General features: G+C 44.9%; 1 protein-coding gene across 19 annotated transcripts in view; it reads left to right on the forward strand.

The window, feature by feature from the left end:
• Window positions 1-17,427, forward strand: part of LOC108159163 (heterogeneous nuclear ribonucleoprotein L) — a 98,662-nt gene extending 81,235 nt beyond the window's left edge. For 15 of the 19 annotated variants that reach the window (XM_017292174.2, XM_017292173.2, XM_017292176.2 and 12 more), the window contains 5 exons: window positions 6,977-7,158; window positions 7,424-7,516; window positions 12,714-12,989; window positions 13,061-13,265; window positions 14,994-15,130. In XM_017292174.2, the coding sequence (XP_017147663.1) occupies window positions 6,977-7,158; window positions 7,424-7,516; window positions 12,714-12,989; window positions 13,061-13,265; window positions 14,994-15,130 (893 nt within the window). Of the gene's footprint in view, window positions 1-6,937; window positions 7,159-7,423; window positions 7,517-12,713; window positions 12,990-13,060; window positions 13,266-14,993 lie in introns of all 19 variants that reach the window. The other 4 variants (XM_017292170.2, XM_017292171.2, XM_033392410.1 and 1 more) reach the window with 4 other exon arrangements.
• The last annotated feature ends 2,711 nt before the right edge of the window (window positions 17,428-20,138 follow it).

Below are 20,138 nucleotides of genomic sequence, written 5' to 3' on the forward strand. Positions count from 1 at the left end.
AGCATCAATAAAAGTTGCAAATGGTTTTAAAGTTGCCGTCTGTCCGACTGTCCGTCTCCGCATCCCCAAGAGGAGGCATCTCTCCGTTTCCGCATCCTGCGCGCATCAATCAATCAAGGACGATCAATCAAATTGTCAACAGCGGGGCATACGGCGCACGCAGCTAACGACTACGGCGGTGGAGGATGCGAAGGCGAAGGCGATGATATGGCTGTCGCTAGATGGCGTGTCGAACAAGAACAATGTCGCTGTCGCCGGATGGGTGAACCGCTCCAGGGCTCCACTGCTGACCCACTAACGAGCGCTAATGGACACCAGTCCAATACGCCCATCTTCGCTTCAAGCCGAAAGGAAACTATTGAACCAAAAATGTTTCAATGTAGTTGCTGTTTCAGGGTGGTGGCAGTGGCAGTGGTAGGTAGGAGTGGGAGGTGGACCCGGGATATGGAAACTTTGCCACTCCACGCAATATTGCGTCGATTATCTTCAATCACGAGCCCGTGATTGATGACTGCGAAGACGGGCTGGCCTGGCCGGAAGACACTGTTAGATCGCAGAGCACTGGCCACTGGCGTACTCGCACCGGGCTGCTTTAAACATCCGCCCAACTTCCTTCCCCGAAGTCGGTGCCCAGAAATGCCTGGCAATTCATCAGCGTCTGCGGTATTATTGAAGGCTTTATTGTTTGCCGTTTTGATTGCATTCTCAATTGGTTCGCTGGCTCGTAATCCCCCCTCGCCCCCCTGAGATAGGACCAGATTACCGTCTAAAGCATTACTGGCTTTCCCTCTTTAATTTTCTTCTATAAAAAGCTTTATGTTGAGCAGTTTTTTGTGTGTAACGTTCCTTGGCATAATTTTGAGCGAAGGGCGATAAGCCAGCTCCACTTTGTAACGAATTTGGTTAATTTATGCAGGACACCGGCTGGTGGCTCTGCAGCTTTTTTGGCCTCTCGCTTCGACTCCTAATAATTTGTAATTAATTTGTGCATCTGGCTGACGGCAAAAGGCGGTTTGGCTTGGTGGCCGCCTTTTTGTCCGCCGCCTCGTACTTTTGTATAATTTTCCACAGCAATTAATTGTAAATTTTGCTAATGCGTCTGCCACTAGCACTTTTTGCCAGCCCCAACTTCAGCGCCCGCCCAGAATCGTGCAATTTCGCAAATTACAATATCAAAACTGTCCCCCAGCTGCTGCACTCTGTACTTAGCCATGCTTCGTTCGCTTTTCTTTGCTGCTGTTTGTTGTATTTTTTATGGCACTATCGATTTTCGCTTTTCCCCACTTATCTATCTATCGTATCGTATCGTATCGCCAGCAGCGGGGCAGCCGAACAAAAAGCCAGAAACTTTATCAAAGCAGAAACTAAGTAACGTGAACGAATTCGTTATGAGAGCGGCGTAGCCTGCGCATTGCTGGGGCACTTTGTTTAATATGATAAAAGAGTATGTATGTATGTAGTATATGTATTCCACTTATGTATGAATGTACGTACAGTAGAACTTCGACGGGCGGAACTTTGATTAATGGGTCGCCAGTTAGTTGGGAAGTTTCAGTGTAAATCATAAATATTCAGTGGTAATTCCACTGTAGATATGTCCATGGCATTTGTTTGCAGACGAAGGAGAGCCATTAACTAGAAAAACGCTTCAAAATGTCGTATGGGGGAGGAGCAGCAACCTGCTTTCCCATAAAGTCAATACACTCGTCGTCAGCCAGTCGTTGCTCAACAAACAACAAGGATCCAACCAGCCAATAAAGTTGAGGGATATCGATGGCCCTCACGACATAACGCTCGAGCAAGTGCCAGCCCCCCCGTAATATTTTCTCTTCGGCAAATGTAGCCACACAGAATATATGTGTTTATATGTATGTGCATATGTACGTTGAAGGGCACTACATAGTTCTGGGATTGAGTAACTCAAGAAGCTTGTGGATTGTCCAAGAATTTGAGTGCATTCCCAGTTACTCTTTGCTGACCGGATGACCGGATCCTATAAGTGGGTGTCTGTACCTGTGAGGGGGTGTCTGATTGCATGTGTGGGCGTGTGTGTGTGTGTTTGCATGCCATTAAAGAAGAGCTTCGAAATGTTGACCAATGCGATAATTAGGCGAGGCCAAGAGCAAACCTCAGACTGAGGCCAAGTCCGGGTCCGGCCAAGGTCCGGCCAGCTTCAATTTGCAAAGAACACACACACACACATCAGCATGGGGGGGTGTGTGTGATTATGAATTATATTATAAATCCTTATACACATGGCCTTATCGGTGCGCCGTTGTGGGCCCATGGCACACAGTGGCACACAACTTAAATGCCATTTGGCGTCTCTAATTATGTTGTCCTGCTCCACCTCCACCTCCACCTCATGCTCGTGCTCGTCCCCGTTCTCCTACTTGTCCTTGCCCGGCGTCAACGTTCTGCGTATTTGTTCTTCCTGGCAGTTATTGCTGTTGTCTGTTGTCTGTTGTCTGTTGCCTGTTTGCGCCCATGTTTGCACTTGGCCATAACCCCAGGCCCAGACAGAGGGAAGCCGGAAAGAAGTGCCGCGCCCGCGCACCCCCCTAATGGGGGAGGCAGAAGCACAGCACACAGCAATTACATGCGTTTGTATTATTCAAATCCGCCGTAAATGTAATTAAGCTCATGGGAATTAAGCGTAAATTTATTTGCAGCCGGCCCCAGCACCCACTCCGGCCAGCAGTTCCGCAATCCTTTTCCCTCCTTTTGCGCCTTGGCGGTTTCTGCTAACCCTGCTTATCGGGTCTCTAGGCTAATTTCTCCTACTAGAACGGGTTCGAGGAGTGTAGCTGGGGGAGGGAGTGCAGAACGTATCGCATATAAATTGGCTCATTGCCCGGAGGTGGCTCTGCGCCACCCTGCGATTTCTTTCTGATAAGCAATGGCATTTCCTCTCCTGGATAAAGCGCATTGAATTTCAGTTTAGTTCTGGAAAAGTTTCTGAAAAACTGCACAGAAACCATCCGCTATCCTGCCCTGCCGCCTGAAAACTGCCAGTCAGATAGGGAGAGAGTTTGGGCGCATTAAAAACCAATCAGGCGCGTTGTCACATAATCAACCCACAGCTCATCAGACCAGACCCCTGCCCTACGCTTTTCCCTGGCTTTTCCCAGTCTTTTCCGATAAGAGCAGTGGGCGGGAGGGGAGGAAGGTTCCGTTCTCGTATCATGTCACATCCAGGGACAACTCTTTGCCAGCATAATAGTTTTGCTTATGAAAACAAATTCAATTTTGAAGCTGCTTATGGAAATGTTTATGCGAGACGTGAACGCCAACTGTTTGGGGGCCCAGAGCCGGGAAGGATATTCCAGAGAACGTTGAGGAAAACTGCGATGGGGAAAATTAATGTCACATGACAGGACGGGGGCGCACGAGTCGCAAAAACAGCACTGCTGTTGCTGCTGTAGGAAGAAGGCAAGGGGTAGTTGAAGCTAGAGAGGGGCTTGGAGCCTGCACCAGTGCGAGTACGGACCAGGGCGTGGCCGTGCATGGCGCCCCAGATAAACGGTACAACAGCCCCGATGGGTGCGTTGTCATGACTCTTGGCATATTTTGCAGCTCGGTACAGTTTCGTTCTGCTGCTGCAGCTGCCGTCGCTGCTCCCCTTTGACGCAAACAAATTGAAAATCATTGAACAGAGATGGTGCATATGGGGGGAGGCGATGGGTGCAAAAGCTCGCCTAAGCAACTCTGCAACCGCTGAGGGATGCACTGCATTTTGTTGGCTTGTAAACAACGGAATATGGGGTGGAGGGGGGGCGGTTCACTGAAAGATATTGTCCCACACATTTAAACAAATTGCAATTAAGGGGCACAGTGGAGGGTGAATTCAAGGGAATATACTGCTGCTTCCAGAGCCAGTTTTGTTTGTCCTGCTCAGTGGACCAGCGAAAGGCAACAGTTGATGCGGATCGCTTTCCCGTTCCAGTTCCCATCGGCTACGCCACAATGTATGCAACAATTTGCAGCACAAATACTTTGAGAGCCTGCCCCCCCCTTTGCTGCCATTAAACGTCCAATATGCACGAGTATGTGTATGTATGTGGAGTGGGTTGGGGTTAGGGTTAGGCTACACCCACACACAGAGCTTTTATGGGTTTTTACAGGGAAATGGGTTCGGGGAAATGGGTTCTTTGTTGGAGTTTTCTAAAAGTTTTCCCGTTTTCCTCTGATTTAAATCAATGCTCCGTTGCTATACATCCCCTGTAGCTGTCTGGAATTCCACAAATTGTTGGCTCTCAAATCCCAACATATACTCTCGGGTTTGCGTTTGCGTTGGCATACGCTTTCACAACTTTCTCTAATTGCAAACCAACAAAGTGCTTAATTGTGGCACACATGTTCTTTAAGTAAGCCGCATGGAAACATTTCTATATGCAAATGGCGGCCACACACACACTTAGCGCTCCATAAAACAGAACTAAACTCCGACTTCCGACTCGCAATCTCCCGTCCCGTCCCGTCCCGTCCCGTGCCCGCTGCGGCAGCACATAATCTAAAATAATTTGTGCGCACTGAAAATTTACACCTGCTCGGACTTGCCGCCATTCTGGGATGGTGTCGACGACGCCTTGCGTGCGAAACATTTTCCAGCAATTGCATGCAACAATTCCCGAAATGCTTAAACATTTTAGGCACGCTTCCGACACCGTCGTCCAGCCCGGGGCGAGAATTTTTCTTTTCTTCTTGTGCCTTGTGCCTTGTACCTTGTGCCGCCTCCTGCCCCCCCCCCCCCCCGCGCAGATTGTGGCTGAAACTTGATTGGGCGCTGGAGCTGGAACTGGAGCGGCGGACGGACCAGCTGTAAGGCGGAGGCGGAAGCTGGAGTTGTTGGCAGGTTCGCTTGGCTGGCGTCACGCATACGCCCCGTGTTGCAGCGGCAAATCAGCGAGGGCTGTGAATTTCAATTAATGCCAAAGCAGCAGGCAACGCCACCCACTTGAAATGAATGACTATGTCTGGCCTTGGGTCTGGGTCCGTATGGGCGGCTTCAGGCCATGGCCACAATGTTGTTGGCCCTTGAACACTTATTACAGTTTATTCTGGCTGTTATTGACTCTCGGCCATCGCTCTGGGGGTGACACGGAAGATTAGCATGCATGTCAGAGCCAGAAGCAGAAAGGAGAACGGCCTAAGCAACATTTCATTCATTTCCCTGTCCACCCGCCACCCTCCGACCAACAAACCGCTTGAACTTCATTGGGGATTATTTACTTGGGCAAAACTTTGCTGAATTGAAACGTGCCGATCCAACTTTTCGGGTGGCAAACGCTTTAAAATTCTCACCCAAATTCAAACGGATTAAGGGCGAGTGAAAAATTGCATCAATTTACGTTTGTTTGTGCCGCGTGCTCTCCCCTCCCCTCCGCCCTCCTGCGAAAAACAACAACTATGGAAAAGCTGAAAACTAACAAGCAACATAAAAATGGTTGCCTGTCGAAGCATTCGTCGCGCGTGGGCGTGTGTGGGCGTGTGGGTTGTGGATTTTTATGCAAATATTTTGTCAGGTAGCCCCAAAGTCCAAAAACAAACTAGCCGTGTCGGGGCTCGGATTCTCTGTTGCATAACCAGGGGAGAGTCAGAGCCAGAGCCAGAGACAGCGAGCGTTGCAACTAAATCAAATCAAAACAAGAAAAAACCCAGCTCTCTCGAATGGAGTCCTGGTGCAGCTCTGCTCTGCCATAACAAGACCATAACATGCAAATTCAGTTCCTGACGTGACTCTGTGGGACGCCTTTCCCAGCAGTGCCTCCCCCTCCAGCCGTCCCTGTGCGCGGCATTTACTTTGCGAGTGATTAAGTTAGAGAGTGTTTGGGTTAAACAACACTAGAGACTTGCAACAGCTCTTGCCACATGTGCGACACTTTTAAAGTTAATTAAATGTCTTCCAGGGCTGTGGCACCGCCTCTCTCTCTCCCGCCCTGCCTGTGCCGCCATATTTGCCGCGACATTTTGACAGTTTGTAGCCGTTTCCGCTTTAATTATAAGTGGGTTGTGTGTGGGAGATTTACCCGACTTTTGCTGCGGCTGCGGCTGTGGCTGTGGTTGCGCCTCTGCTGGGATGGGGCCCTGTCGATGGCTCTGCCAGAAGTTGACGTTGCGGAAATGTTTATTGTTATTTCTGCACAGTGGGGCGAAATTGGATTGTAGATCAACCAGGCGACTCTCGTTCAGTGCCATAGCTATGGGCTATTTTCGGTCATTTTCGGCCATTTCCGGTCACAAATCCAATGCAGCCGCCATAAAGCAAAACACAAAATGGCAGCTCGAAGAAAAGCCCAGACCAATTTGGTGGCGTATCCTCGTATTCGCTACATTTTTTCCCTCCCAGCCTAAAAATTCAATTAACTTACATGGCCAAACCACAGCCAAAAAGGAGGAGCAAAACCGCTTCGAAAACCCTCCCAAAAGCTCATCTGACCACGGCCAAAAATATCATACCCACACCCATGCCGCCGAGGAGGCTGGGCATCTCTGTGTGTCCTGTCTGTGAGCTCTGGCTCGTGGTTTTCGAGGTCTGGTTGGGTTTGGCATTAGAAGAACGCTTCAGAACTACGGACAGGGGGACTACGACTGAATCATTATCGTGGCATGCAACAATAATAAACAAAACCAAAACCAAATCAAACGCACATCCATCCAATACTAACCTTTTACGTTAAGTCTTAAAGTTAATTCTGGCTTAAATTAAATCCGAATACGTTTCCTTTTCTGTTTCGTTTCATTTTGTTGATTTGCCTAACGTTTATTGTTGTTGCATGCAATCGGTTGCAAAACTTACAATACAAATCAATGAACAAAAACGCAGTTGCACCACAACAACAACAACATGCACCACCACAACAACAACAACACCACCACCACCACCAACAACAACAACAACAACAACCACATCATCACCACCAACACCATCAACTAGTTGCCCCAGCTCAATCGCACAATCTTTGTCAATTTAAAGAGCCACCGCTATTGGGACCAGGCGCCGCCTTCCCGCAATTCGGAGCCCCCGAATATCATCCCACCACTCCGGACAACTGGAAGGGCGCCTCTATCCATCCCACTGGACTCATGAAGGAGCCCACCGGCGTGGTGCCCGGACGCAATGCTCCCGTCGCCTTCACACCTCAGGGACAGGCTCAGGTGAGTGCTCGCCGCAGGTGGCAGGAGGAAGTATGTACACACCCACACACACACACATTGGTGTCGAAGACAGCGTGCACCCCTGAAGTGGCACCTCCACGAATTGCATCACACGGATATTATTTGAATTTCCGGCAATCTCTGGGCGCACGCTGCCATCGAACGGAGCCGGATCAAAACCGGATCCTCCCTGCCAGACACAATTTTAATTAACTTCCCGTTCTCTCCCGTTTCTTCCCTTTCTTCCTGGATGTCGCTGATGCAGGGCGCTGTCATGATGGTCTATGGCCTGGACCATGATACTTCGAACACGGATAAGCTCTTCAATTTGGTGTGCTTGTACGGCAACGTGGCCCGGGTAAGTCGGAATATACCTTTACTACGAAATACATATATTACCGCGCAAGCGATGCAGTGATGTCCAACCCAAAAAATAGTGAAACACAGTGACAATACTCAATACAGCGCAGAGCCTTTGATGATATTTAGAAACGAGCTAAGGTGAAAGCTCTCTTGACTTCAATTTTCTTTAAAAACCACACTTCAGGGAGAAAACCCCTTGCTTTATAACCTTTTTAGAATGTGAAGAAACGGAGAAAGAAATATCCCCAGTTTGCACTTAGCCGGAAAGCTGACAAAATGGGAAAGACGCGTTTCATTGCCTTTGCGTTGGCCGTCAGCAGTCAGTCAGCACTTTGTGTCGAGGGCCTGGCCAAAAAAGAGCTCGGAAAAAAGGTGTTTGACTGGGGAGCGGACGGAGCGGATGGAGAACCGCAATACACTTTTTGTGTCTGTGGGCCATTTGTAAATGCGCAAATAAAACGAAAGGCAATAAAAGGACGAGGCCAGGACACCGCCTGGAGAGGCAATGGCACTAGCAGGGTACTGCTTCTGGCCAGCCGGATCGGCAGGGACATTTAGATAAAGCGTTTTAGATTAATACCGCAGCCATGTGTGTGTGGCATGCCTCGGGACAGCAATCAGTGCAGCGTCATCAGCTTTATCTGAAGGCGGTATGGGGACGCTGGCTAAGTGCTAGGGATTGCTAGGGATTGCTAGGGGTACTGGGGTCCTAAAGTCCGGGGGCTTTTCCTCCAACAATGCGAAAACGATTGGTAGTCGCTGTAAATCAAAACACGATGACGGCCAAAAAGGAATCCATTTAAAAGCTTTGCCAAATGACAATTCAAAATGTTCTCATTGTGAGTCGAAAAGGAAGCCAAAAGGAATACTCGCTTGGGGAGCGTTTAGTGGATAAATGGAGCGCCTTTGCCATGTGCCATGTGCCATGTGCCTGGCCGAAACCATCCCCCTCCCCCCCGCCCGCCACTGACATCAAAGTCAAATGCTAAAAACTTTCTTGGGTTGTACCACTGCCACTGCCACTGCTTTCAGTTTATAGCTACTATGGCTTCCGCCCCTCCTTGTTTTTTTGCCAGAAGAGGGGAGCTGGAGTGTGGGTGTGGGTGTGCGTCCTTTGACAATTGCGCTCACCAAGGACACACCGACGTGGGTTCTCTTCGTCGGTCCCCATGACATGTTTTGTTTTCTTTATGTCTGCGATAAAGCGAGTCAAGGCGACTGGGGACCACAGGAATGACTTTCACCAAACACTAAAGTGGCTGAGGGCAAAGCATTTTCGTAGCGGGGGTTTTTCAGTCAGAATTTCATATACATTCTAAATTCCATTCGACTCCAGAGAAAATCACCTTGAGAATGCCCGATCGAAGTCCTTATCTGGCGGACCTCGGCATTAGATACATTATCCATGCAAATACTATGCCCACTCTCAAGACAGGGCTCTTCTCCGGCCATTAGTTGGTGGTGGGGGGGGGGCGATAATTCAGGACACGGCCATTTAGCTCGGTTTATTTCTGGGCTCTGGCTCTGGCTCTGGCTCTGACACTTGCCCTGGACTGGGTGGGCGAGGGAGTGGTGGAAATTTATTGCCAACTTCCTGTCCAAGACGGAAACTACTCATTAGCCATTAAAAATGATTATGCGCAAACATTATTCACTGGCCGGCTAAGCCGCAAACACATACATTTCTCTCCTGGTCTCTTTTCTCTGGCTTGTCTCTCGCCATTCCTGCCTCCCTCTCTCATCGCATCATTGCACCCACCCACACAGAGTCGGTCCACCCACACGCCTCAGCAACGGGGGGGAGGGCCGCTGTCTCATTATAAAATCTGTATAAGTGTGCGGCGTGTGTGTGTGGGTGGTCGGCCGCGTGTGTGTCGGTTTATGGGCCGACATGTTTGAATTGCGAATGAGGAATTGATGGCCACTCGATCAAAGTGAGTTTCCTTCTCCTCTCTTTTGTCCGACCACCGATGGGTCGGTGTTAATGGGAATGCCATGGGAAAGTATTCGGGATGAGACCTTCTGTAAATTAGGGATAAGCCTAGACAGCGCCTAACCGAAGCCAGCATATCCTTACCCTTATATGAGCAGAGGAATTCATTTGGAATTGTGTTGGCCAAAAGAAAACATCCCTGCCATAGCGGATGTATTCGATTTCAAGAAGCGACAGAGTCCTAACGGGGTTTGGCATAAACATTCTGCTGGAAAAATTTGATTAACCTGCCGAAAAACGTAGGCCGTAGATGGAATTTCAACCTGTCGAAGCTTGGCAAGAAAGCTGTCAAATGTGACAGACCAGACCCAGACCGAGACCCAGGCACGGCCATGAGCGGAGAAGGAGAGGCGACAAAATTGGATTGTGTTTGCATTTTGTGATTTATAATTTGATGGAGGCCTCTAGACGATGTGTATACGGGCGGGTGTATTGGTATTCCGCTGGTATTTGGAGCATATTCTGGAAGCCGTTGCCATTCGAGTTGAAGGGGCGGCAAGCTGGGTAATTATTTTTGGAGCTGGGCGATGAAGTCATCATCAAATTGATTTTCAGGTTAAATGGCATGACACAAATAGGTCGGTGCTGACAAGGCCAAAAGCTACGAAAGCCAAATCGAGGATGTCTTTAAAGACGAACTCCCACACACACACACACACACACACGCAGAACGCACCCAATTAAATGCGCATTAAAAAAACATTTGGATAGATTCTGGGGGGAAACGGAAGTGGAAATGGCGTTGGGGCTGGGGTTGAGGCTGATGGCGGGGCCAGAGGTCAGGCATCGCTGCTGGTTCCTCTGTTGCCGACCAGCGCGTGAGCAATTAAATCAAATGGCAGAGCAGACACCATGCCACATTGCACAACAAAGCGATGGGGTCACCGGGGGAGCGGGTCGCATTTTAATTAACGCAGCGCGGGGGTGGCAAAAGCAGCGCCAGGAGGGCCAGGAATGGGTGGCACCACGCAACAGCACAGCTCATTAGACACGCACCGAATTTTTGCCGCCGCTGACCAGCAATGGCCATCCAGGCATGAAGCGCTCTTTGATTTGCCCAGAGTCCTGGCAGTGGCCGTGGCCCTGGCTCTGGTCCTGGTGTCCTGATGTCCTGCTGTTTGCCTATGTGTGTTTGGTGGGTGTCTGTGTTAGCCTTCTGTTTGCATGTTTGTAATTTCATTATCCCTTTGTTTTTCCGGGACGCGGACTGGGAATGGGGCGAGTCCAGAGGCTATCTGCCCGCTTTCTGCTTGACTGATTTATGGTCTATATTTAGTTTTATACATTGTTTTACTTTTATGATTCGTTTCGTTTCTCGCTTTTGTGTTTCGTGTTCGATAAGCCCCATTTGCGTTTTATTTACTTTGGGCCATCCCTCTGTTCAGGCCTTAACTCGATTCGAGCGTATTCGTTTCGATTGCGACCCACTGACTTGTAGCCGGCCTCACACATGAAACCCCATTCGGGCATTTATTTAGTTTTAAATATTTACCAGTCGATTGGACTATTGACAATTAAAAAGGGGCCATGCAAACACATGATGTGCTCTAGTTCTCAAGAATTAAACAATGCATGCAACTCTTAGCCAACAATAAAACATTTAAGTTGCACAACCAAAAGACGGCAGTGGGGGGGCTCCACAATTTTTCTTCCTCTAACTAGTCTGTCGTAATTGTATCAGTTAAAACAATGGAAAACAATTTTCCCCCGTCACTTGCAGGCCCAAGACCGAAGTCGAAAGCCTCCTCCAATCATTCCGGCCTGCAGTCATAATTAAATTCGTTTGACCCCAAAACTGCAATACAGCCAGTGGCCAGTCTCGAAGCTCCAATTGAAAAAACCTGTGGTCGAAATGCCAGGCTCACTTTTCAGTGCGTGCATGTGTCGAGGCGACGGCGACGGCAACGGTGACGGTGACTTTGACAAAACCAAAAAAAAAAAACCAGCGACATCAATGCGCCAAATGAAGGCATTTGAAAAGCCAAATTGCAGCAGCACTCGCCCAATTTGGACAGGGGCTGGCGGGCCGGGCCACCTGTCCACCTGTTCACCTGTCTGTTGATGTTGATGTTGATGTTGCTGTTGCTGTTGTTGTGGATTGCGAAAACCCGTTTCAGTATTCAGCATTGGCTCGTAGCGTGGCCCCCCTCGGACCGCAATTTTAATTCGGGCTTAGACTCGGACTCGGAGTCCGCTCTATGCTCTATTGAGTTCAATGGCTTGCAGCGGGGTCCAGCAAATTGATTTGCCAATGCAACCCAACCAAGCGAGTGAACGAACGGGGGAACCATCCAACCAACCATCCAATCGCCTCGCCGCCAGCATTTCCATTGATTTTTCACTTTCACCGGTGCCTCTGTGTGGTGTGTTTTGTAATTACTGCTTTGGAAATTATGATGGTCAATTATCTTTACAGCTCTGCAGTTCGTTTGCAGCGAGGTGCCAAAGACTTGGGGTGAAAAGTAAATTGAATGAGCTAATGAGCGGATGGCCGATAAATTCATGAGATCAGACTCGGGCTTCGATCCCCGCGATGCGATTTGAATAGAAAGTTTCTGTTTGCGCATTTTCGGAGTTATTCCGAGAACCGATTTCGCTTCATCCAATTAAAACTAGTTGAACTTTTCTCGCCATTTCAGCGTTATCCATATCTGACAGACTCCAACGAGAGTGTCGACTGACATCGAATATTTGTCAAGTAAAAATCACAGACAATGAAAATATTTTCAGCTATTTCTGGCAATTGGGCACGTACGATAGAATTTGATGACCCAATAAGGGAGAGTCGGATATGACACAATGGGGTGGGGGTACTGGCATCCCGCCCAAAACATATATGTAAGAGGGAAAGACTCCTCACAATGAGCGGAGAATTAAGGGCACCATTCTGTCATGTAATTGCATTTGAAAGAAATTTTAAATTGAATTCAATGAAAGTGTATTGCTTGGAACGTAGCTTGGCTTAAACGAGGCAGGAACGGGGAGAGGGCAGCGACAAGAGTGGCAATTCAATCAGCCAGGGAGAAGCCATGGCCAAAGGTCAACTGTGGCACGGACGGAGAACACATGGGGGGTGGGGTGCACACACGTTTATACACTATAATTGAATTTATTTGCATTGAGGTGACATCGCTTGCGGGGAGAAACTCGTTCCATATTGACAGAAATTTAACCTCACTCGCATTTCTCCACCTTGCAGATCAAGTTCTTAAAGACCAAAGAGGGCACCGCCATGGTCCAGATGGGCGATTCAGTGGCCGTTGAGCGTTGCGTACAGCACTTGAATAACATTCCCGTTGGCACTGGCGGCAAAATTCAGATTGCTTTCTCCAAGCAAAACTTCCTATCCGAGGTGATCAACCCATTCTTGCTGCCGGATCACACACCCAGTTTCAAAGAGTATACTGGCTCCAAAAACAATCGTTTCCTATCGCCGGCCCAGGCCAGCAAGAATCGCATTCAACCACCTAGCAAGGTAAGACCCGCAATATACCTCCATATGTGCCCATATCGCAAACTCATTGATTCCCCTTTAATTCTCCACAGATCTTGCACTTCTTCAACACACCGCCCGGTCTGACCGAGGACCAGTTGATTGGAATCTTCAACATCAAGGATGTGCCCTCCACATCGGTGCGCCTGTTCCCCTTGAAGACAGAGCGCTCGTCGTCGGGACTGATCGAGTTCCCCAACATCTCGCAGGCGGTCCTGGCCATTATGAAATGCAACCATCTGCCTATTGAGGGTAAAGGTGAGATAGTGTTGTGTTTAAGTGTTTTTTCAAAAAGAAGAAAAAGTCAAATTTATATGGCCACCCCAGAATCCAAAAGTTACACGAAATTCTCTCATCAAAACCTCCAAAAACACGCCCCAATAAGTAGGCAACATGAATTTTTGTTTTATTTTGTACTCCTCTTTTAGTCCTTCACCTCCTGCCCCTTGCCGTTGCTCGCTGCTCGACAGTCAAAAGTTTTGCCAGCTATTTCGCATGGCCTTTTGACTTTCAACTGTTGTGCAGCAGCCACCCCTCTACAACATCCCACCTCCACCCCAAGCCCCTGCTCCTGCCCCAGCCCCAGCCCCAGCCCCAGCCCCGGCCCCTTTCCACGCAATGCAAACTTTAACCTTTCATGTTTCTTTGGCTGATTTCTGGCCAGCAAACTTTCCAGTTTCGTTGCCCGCGATGAAAATTTTAATTTTAATTTGGTCATTAAGATAAACAATTCCAGTTGGCAGTTATTCATAAATGGGTCGCTCGCTGGAGGCGTTTCTCCAACAATTAGTCCCGAGACCCGGGACCTGGGACCCGGGACTCGGTTTCAAACGGGTTGACGACCAATAAAAGTTTTCACATAAAAATTTCACCAGCACCAGTTCCCGCATACGAGTGGGGCTACAGATTTGCCCCCGCCACTCTATCGTTTGTTATTAGCCTTGTATACATGGGCAATATAAATGTGGCAACATCATTTGTCCGCAATGAAAATCAACTATGCCACAGTCTTGCCCCGCCGGCCTTCTTCTGCCACTATCGGATGTCTCTTCAAGCCCAGCCACAAGAAAATTGGTTCAGTCGAGTATGGGCTTGGCATTGGCATACATTTTCCAGTATTATCATTGTTTACACCTTGTGGGGAAAGCGCTTAGGAACATCTTGGTAGAGTGGCATTCCCTTTCGCATAATTTTGTCGATATCCTTGTTTGGTTATTTGCTGTTGACGCTGCTGCTGCTGCTGCTGCTGCTCCGAGTGCCGCTCGAGTGCATCGCAAACAGTAATTAAAAGTGTAAAGAATGCAAATACTCGTGCACGTATGCACACCAATGCCTCACACCACACGCCGCACGCCGCACGCAATCGTACCGAAGCAAATGGGGAAATGCAAATGCAAATGGAAACGAGAGTGGAAATGCCGAGTGCAAACAAGGGACATTGCCTACTTTCAGGCAGCAGAATTATGCTGAAGGCAAATATATTGCTCACCCACTCTGAATCGGCTCGTGTGCGTATTTGTGGGGTATTTGTGTGTGCATTGTGTAACAGTTTTCACATATGAGTGATTTCGATTCCATTGATATGCAGCATATATACTTATATTAGGCAGTGCCCCCACATATTGTATATTTGTGGGATCATAACTGCGGGCTGTGTACCCAACGACTTCAGGCCTTGATTGCATTGCATCGGTCAGGGCAGGGTTGAGGAGACAGTTGGGGGTTAATTAATATATATTTTAGCCTATAATCCAATTTCATTCAACCCTCCCTTCAATCCATCCATCCGTCCATCCATCCATTCGTGAAACACACAATCGAAGACTCCTCCAGCAAAATCAATGAAAAACTAAATTCAAGAATATACAACACTTATACACATTACTACACCAAATCTAAATATATATGTGCTATAATCAATGTTTTTGTGAAGGAACCACATCACTTTATACCTCTTTTATCCGTGCTCTCCCCCTCTCTACATAGGCACCAAATTCCCATTCATCATGAAGCTGTGCTTCTCCTCCTCGAAAAGCATGAACGGAGCTTGGAACAATGCGACCAACGAGGGCATGATCGAGAAGGAGAATGAGGTCGACTCCAAGGTGGACATCTACAATTGAGATTTGATAACGATTGTGTAAGCGAGGCCAACAACAACAGGCCCATCAAGAACACACTACACAACAACCAAGAAGAAGAGGGCATAAGACAACCAAAACTACAAAAACTACAAAACTACAAAAACTACAAAACTACAACAAGAACATTCAGAGGTCTTATACACGCGACAACACGCCAGTGCCAGCAGTAAAGGGGAAAATGCTGAGGCATCCAATTGATTGATAAACAGAACCAGAAAAATCCAACCAGAAGACCACGAGGGCGCAAACGCATTTACCTTTTTTACGAGCCACTTACATAGAACAACTGAACTCATCTTCAATGATTCAGACACCCTTTATCTGTCGTCCTATGTATGGTACGGACTCGTAAAAAAGCCAACACGCTATGCACACTATATAGAATATTACAGGACATTACATGCGTTTGCGTGGCGACTGGAAAACAAATGAAAATGCTAATAGGGCTACAAAAAATGGAAGGCGACGACTTTCTCACACAACACAAACGCAAGCCAGAAAGCACACTTACCATTTTTTGTACTGCTTCCTGTTTCTCACACTTGAATCCAATTTTATCCAATTGTATGATATGTAACGTTTAATTGGTAAAAACAAATTAAAAAACGAAACAATATAAACCGGAATAAACCAAAAATAATAAAATGAATGTTAAAATAATGAGATCCCCTGCCCGCGATCCCATGATCCGATCCCTCTCACAAACCTCCTATCCCACAGGCATATATCTGTTTAGTTAATATCAAGATTTTGAAACGGAACCAGAAACGGATACGGATACGGATACGGTTAAATATGCAACAAATAAGAAACATTTCCTTGGACAATATTTCGACAAGTATTCGGGCGTGAGAAAAAGTCTTAACAAAACTATTTATTGAGAGCGAAATAAATGTGTAAATTTAAACCAAAAATTTAGCATATTTAAATGAAATTTATTAATTTTAGTTATGAGAAAGGCAAACACTGCGCACTGCTGCTGCAGCACTTGCAGTTCATTTTAAATTTCTTACTTTAGCAAAAAGAATTAAAAAAGAATGGAAGAGAAAAGGAAAGGAAAGAAAACAAAGGAAAACCACAGAGAGGGAAGAGGAAAAACTTGCACAAGCCAATGTTTTTACTATTAACAAAACAAGAAAAGACAAGACGATAAACATAATTTTTGTGCTTAATTTACAAAGTTGAAAAAGGCATAAATTTATGTGTATGAGCTGTATTTGTATTTACATTAAAATTAATATTAATTTTACACTAAATGTAAAAATAACTAAAAACAAAAACCAACAAACAAACAAAACAAAAACAAAAACATTAAACCTACCAGAAATTAAGTTAAGTGCAAGTGGGGAGACAGACATGCCAACCGCAGACATAAAACAAAAATGAACATATTTTTGAGGCGTTTTAAAGTTAGAGAAGAAAGAGTCAAACATTTCAGAACTCCAAGTAAAGTTAGCAAAAGCAGTGCGACAACGACGACGCGCAGAGGAGGATTAGGGCGTATTGCAAATGCGGATAATGGTAATGAAAATAACAGTAAAGAAAATGAAAGAAAGGAAAAGAAAAGAATTAATTAACGATATCAGCAATAAAGCAAAAGCAACAACACCATATCAAAGGCGTATGTTAAATTATCTATAATGAAATTTAACTAAACATAAACCAGAAATTCTAAGTATAGTAGTGTTATGTATATCTAATCGGTTCACCTACGTTTATCATTTTATCATTTCGAACCCGAACAGGCGGCAGTGCGAGACCCGGTTAGTCTCAGCTGGCAGCGCCTGTCTGTACATTATACAGGGCGTTGTTCCATATATCCTAAATTCAAATCAACGAATACGAATACTTACACTATGCCACGGCCGCGAATCGAATTTCTTCAACACCCCCTTCCCGCACACTTCGCCACCCACATTCACCATTTATCATTTATCATTTAGCATTCACCATTCACCGCTTGACGGAATCATTTGCTTCCATACAGATCGTGTTTCATCCATCATTAAACAACAATACAATCAAACTATGTGCAATTTGGGCTTTAAACGAGACTTTATTTCCTTCTATTTATTTATTGCAACTCCCTCTCATTTCGAAATCTAGTTCGTGTAATTATTTCAAGTGTCTTTACAGTCTTAGTTATTATGTAAATTGTTTTTTAATCATTAATTGTAGAATATTTTTGTAAAGATTAAGTATTATTGTACTTAATTTAAATTACGAACATGATTTATTGACAAGCTTAAATTAGCCGCAACAAAAAAGAGAAAAAAGAAACAATAAAAAGAGAGAAAAAATTGCAAAACAAAAAGAAAATCTCGTTAATAATTAATTGATAAATATTAATTTTTAAGAACATAAAGCAACAACGATCTTGAAGCTCCTAATTAGGTAATAATCCAATCAATAAAAAAAAAAATAAATTAATAATAAATATATAAAATATGAAATATAACAAACTATAAATAACAAACTTGGTAGCTATATAATTTATAAACACACATCTGATAATATGGATTATTAATTGTTAATAGTTTTATTCGGCTTCTCCCGCGAGGGAGTGTCTGTGCGTTTTATTTTTATTGCGTATTTTATTGCTTTTAATATCGTACATTTAGTTTTTTATGAGTTGAAATAGCAAAACAAAATAAAAGATATATATTTAGCTGCTGTTTGCGAATGAAACGGCAACTATAGTTAAATATATATGTGTATATTGCATATATGTCCGTATATGATATATGTACTATATATGATTTGTTTTATTTAATATTTAAATTTTGTTGTTATTTTTTAACGCGTATCCTTTAAGCCCAGAGTTTGTAACATGCGCGCTCATTTTTTGATATAAATATATATGTAAAAGAATCTGGCAGTTGAATTTTTATTTTGATAACCACCACCGCTACAGAAGCAGCATTATCGAGTTTTCCCAAACTTTCCATACTAGGAACTTAAACGTGACAAATAATTTGCTTAAAAACTGTAAAACACTCGCAATGCATCAAAGGCAATTAAAGAAGAAAGTTAGAGTCATGGCGTACCAAGGCGCACATCCCTCACGCCCTTTTCCCTTCATTCACGAGCATTACGATCAGCGACTAAAGAAATATACCTATACCTAAACCTAAACCAAAACCAAAAGATATGCCAAATAACTTAACGAGTAATCCTGAATTTTTAACATATCGAAATTTTGAAGAAGTATTCAGAGAGAACGGCCCAAGTGGCAATTTTACACTTTAGGCATTATAAATGTTAAAAGGATAATCCAAGGTACCCAAACATTTTCCAATAATCAGCAAAATGGCAAACGAACATAATCCTTGCAACAATCCTTTATGAAAACGCCAACCACAATTGTAAATACGAGTAAGCATATAGAGCAAACAAATTAAACAAATAATCGAAGGAATACCATGATGGGCCTAACCCATACGTTGTAATTAGCGACTACTTCAAAGTATTATTTTAAAACAAAATTTAAGAGAAATGAAAACTAGGACAATTATTTTTAGTTCATTTGAGCATTTTTCCCAAATTGAAATTTAGCAGGAAAGTTATTTTCTAGTAGCAATTATTTAAGCTTGAGTTGAACGCATTCAAAATCAAATCAAAGAAAACTAGTCAAATTTCGTTACGTAGCCACTTCTGGTAAATTGAAATTGTAAATCACTTTAAGGCTGTTAGCGGCCAGAACTTGTTACGAGAAGAAAGGCCGCATAGTCCGCTGGCTTTCGCTATTTGCATGCTACTGAATGTTGAGTACCAATTATTTTGCTTTGTTTTGTTTCGTTTTCCGTTCCATTGCTTTGGTTTTCTGCGTTTGCAATTGCCTTGTAGTTTTCAACTCCAGGAAATGCGCATTTCTTCCGATTTGTTCACACTTGTGTACCCAATCCATGATTTGTTCGTCTGGGATGGCATTGCCCTCGATTGACGATGGCCGATTGGCAGAGTCTATCCCAGAATTTGATGGTAGTCTCATGCGCTTCGCCTGAACACACCAGCAACACAAAATGGACCAGTTTATTCAGTATCCAGTATTGAATTGACAACCACCAAGAATCAAAAACAAAATTATGAAAATTTGTGAAACCGTCCAATAAACACAAGAACAGCAATACGACACCACACACACACGAGTTGAAAACTGGCTACAAGAATACTTTATAGGGGAAGGAAGGAGGAAACAGAAGAACAGTTCCTTTTGTTTCCGATGTGTCTTTCAGTGAGCTTTATACTGCAACTTTTCGGAGCACTCGGATTCCGCTTTTCCACCTATTTTCCTTCCATGCTGCTTACACGAGTTACAACTACAAGCCTACCACCTAACAAGCCTAACAATTACAGGATATACTCAATTTGCTAAACATTTTCTACGGTCAAGAGATATTTTTTAGTTGCTACGAACCTTTTCGAAGATTTGAGTTATATATTTCCCCAAAAAGCTAAAGAGAAACACTAAACAAAACCAAGAACTTTGTACACCGAAACGAATTCATAATTATCTACAGTGCATGTGCATATTGAGATCGAACATGAATTAAAAATGGAAAAAGAATAAAACTATAAAAACGAATTCAAGATCAACTATATTCTTATAGGCTTATAGTTTATACTTACATACACACTTACAAATACTTATATACATAAATATTTATATATATATATCAGAGGGCATAACGAGGTGATAAGACACCACTCATACACATATACATCATATATACATATAGTTTTAATAGGAGGAATAAAACGAAGCAGCGTGAGTCAATTTTAAATGCAAGCGAACCCCAAAAACCCAACAAAAGTACTTTACCAGAACCCGAGACTATGAGTATTACGAGTATTGTGGTTAGTTTTACTCGTATGAGGGCAGGGGAGTGCGATGGCAGGCATAGCCAAAAACATAAACATAATTACACCACGAATTACACACACACACACACTAAACAACAGACACAGACACAGACAAAGTTACAGA

Source organism: Drosophila miranda, chromosome 3, assembly GCF_003369915.1.
Source record: "Drosophila miranda strain MSH22 chromosome 3, D.miranda_PacBio2.1, whole genome shotgun sequence".
NCBI lineage: Eukaryota > Metazoa > Arthropoda > Insecta > Diptera > Drosophilidae > Drosophila > Drosophila miranda.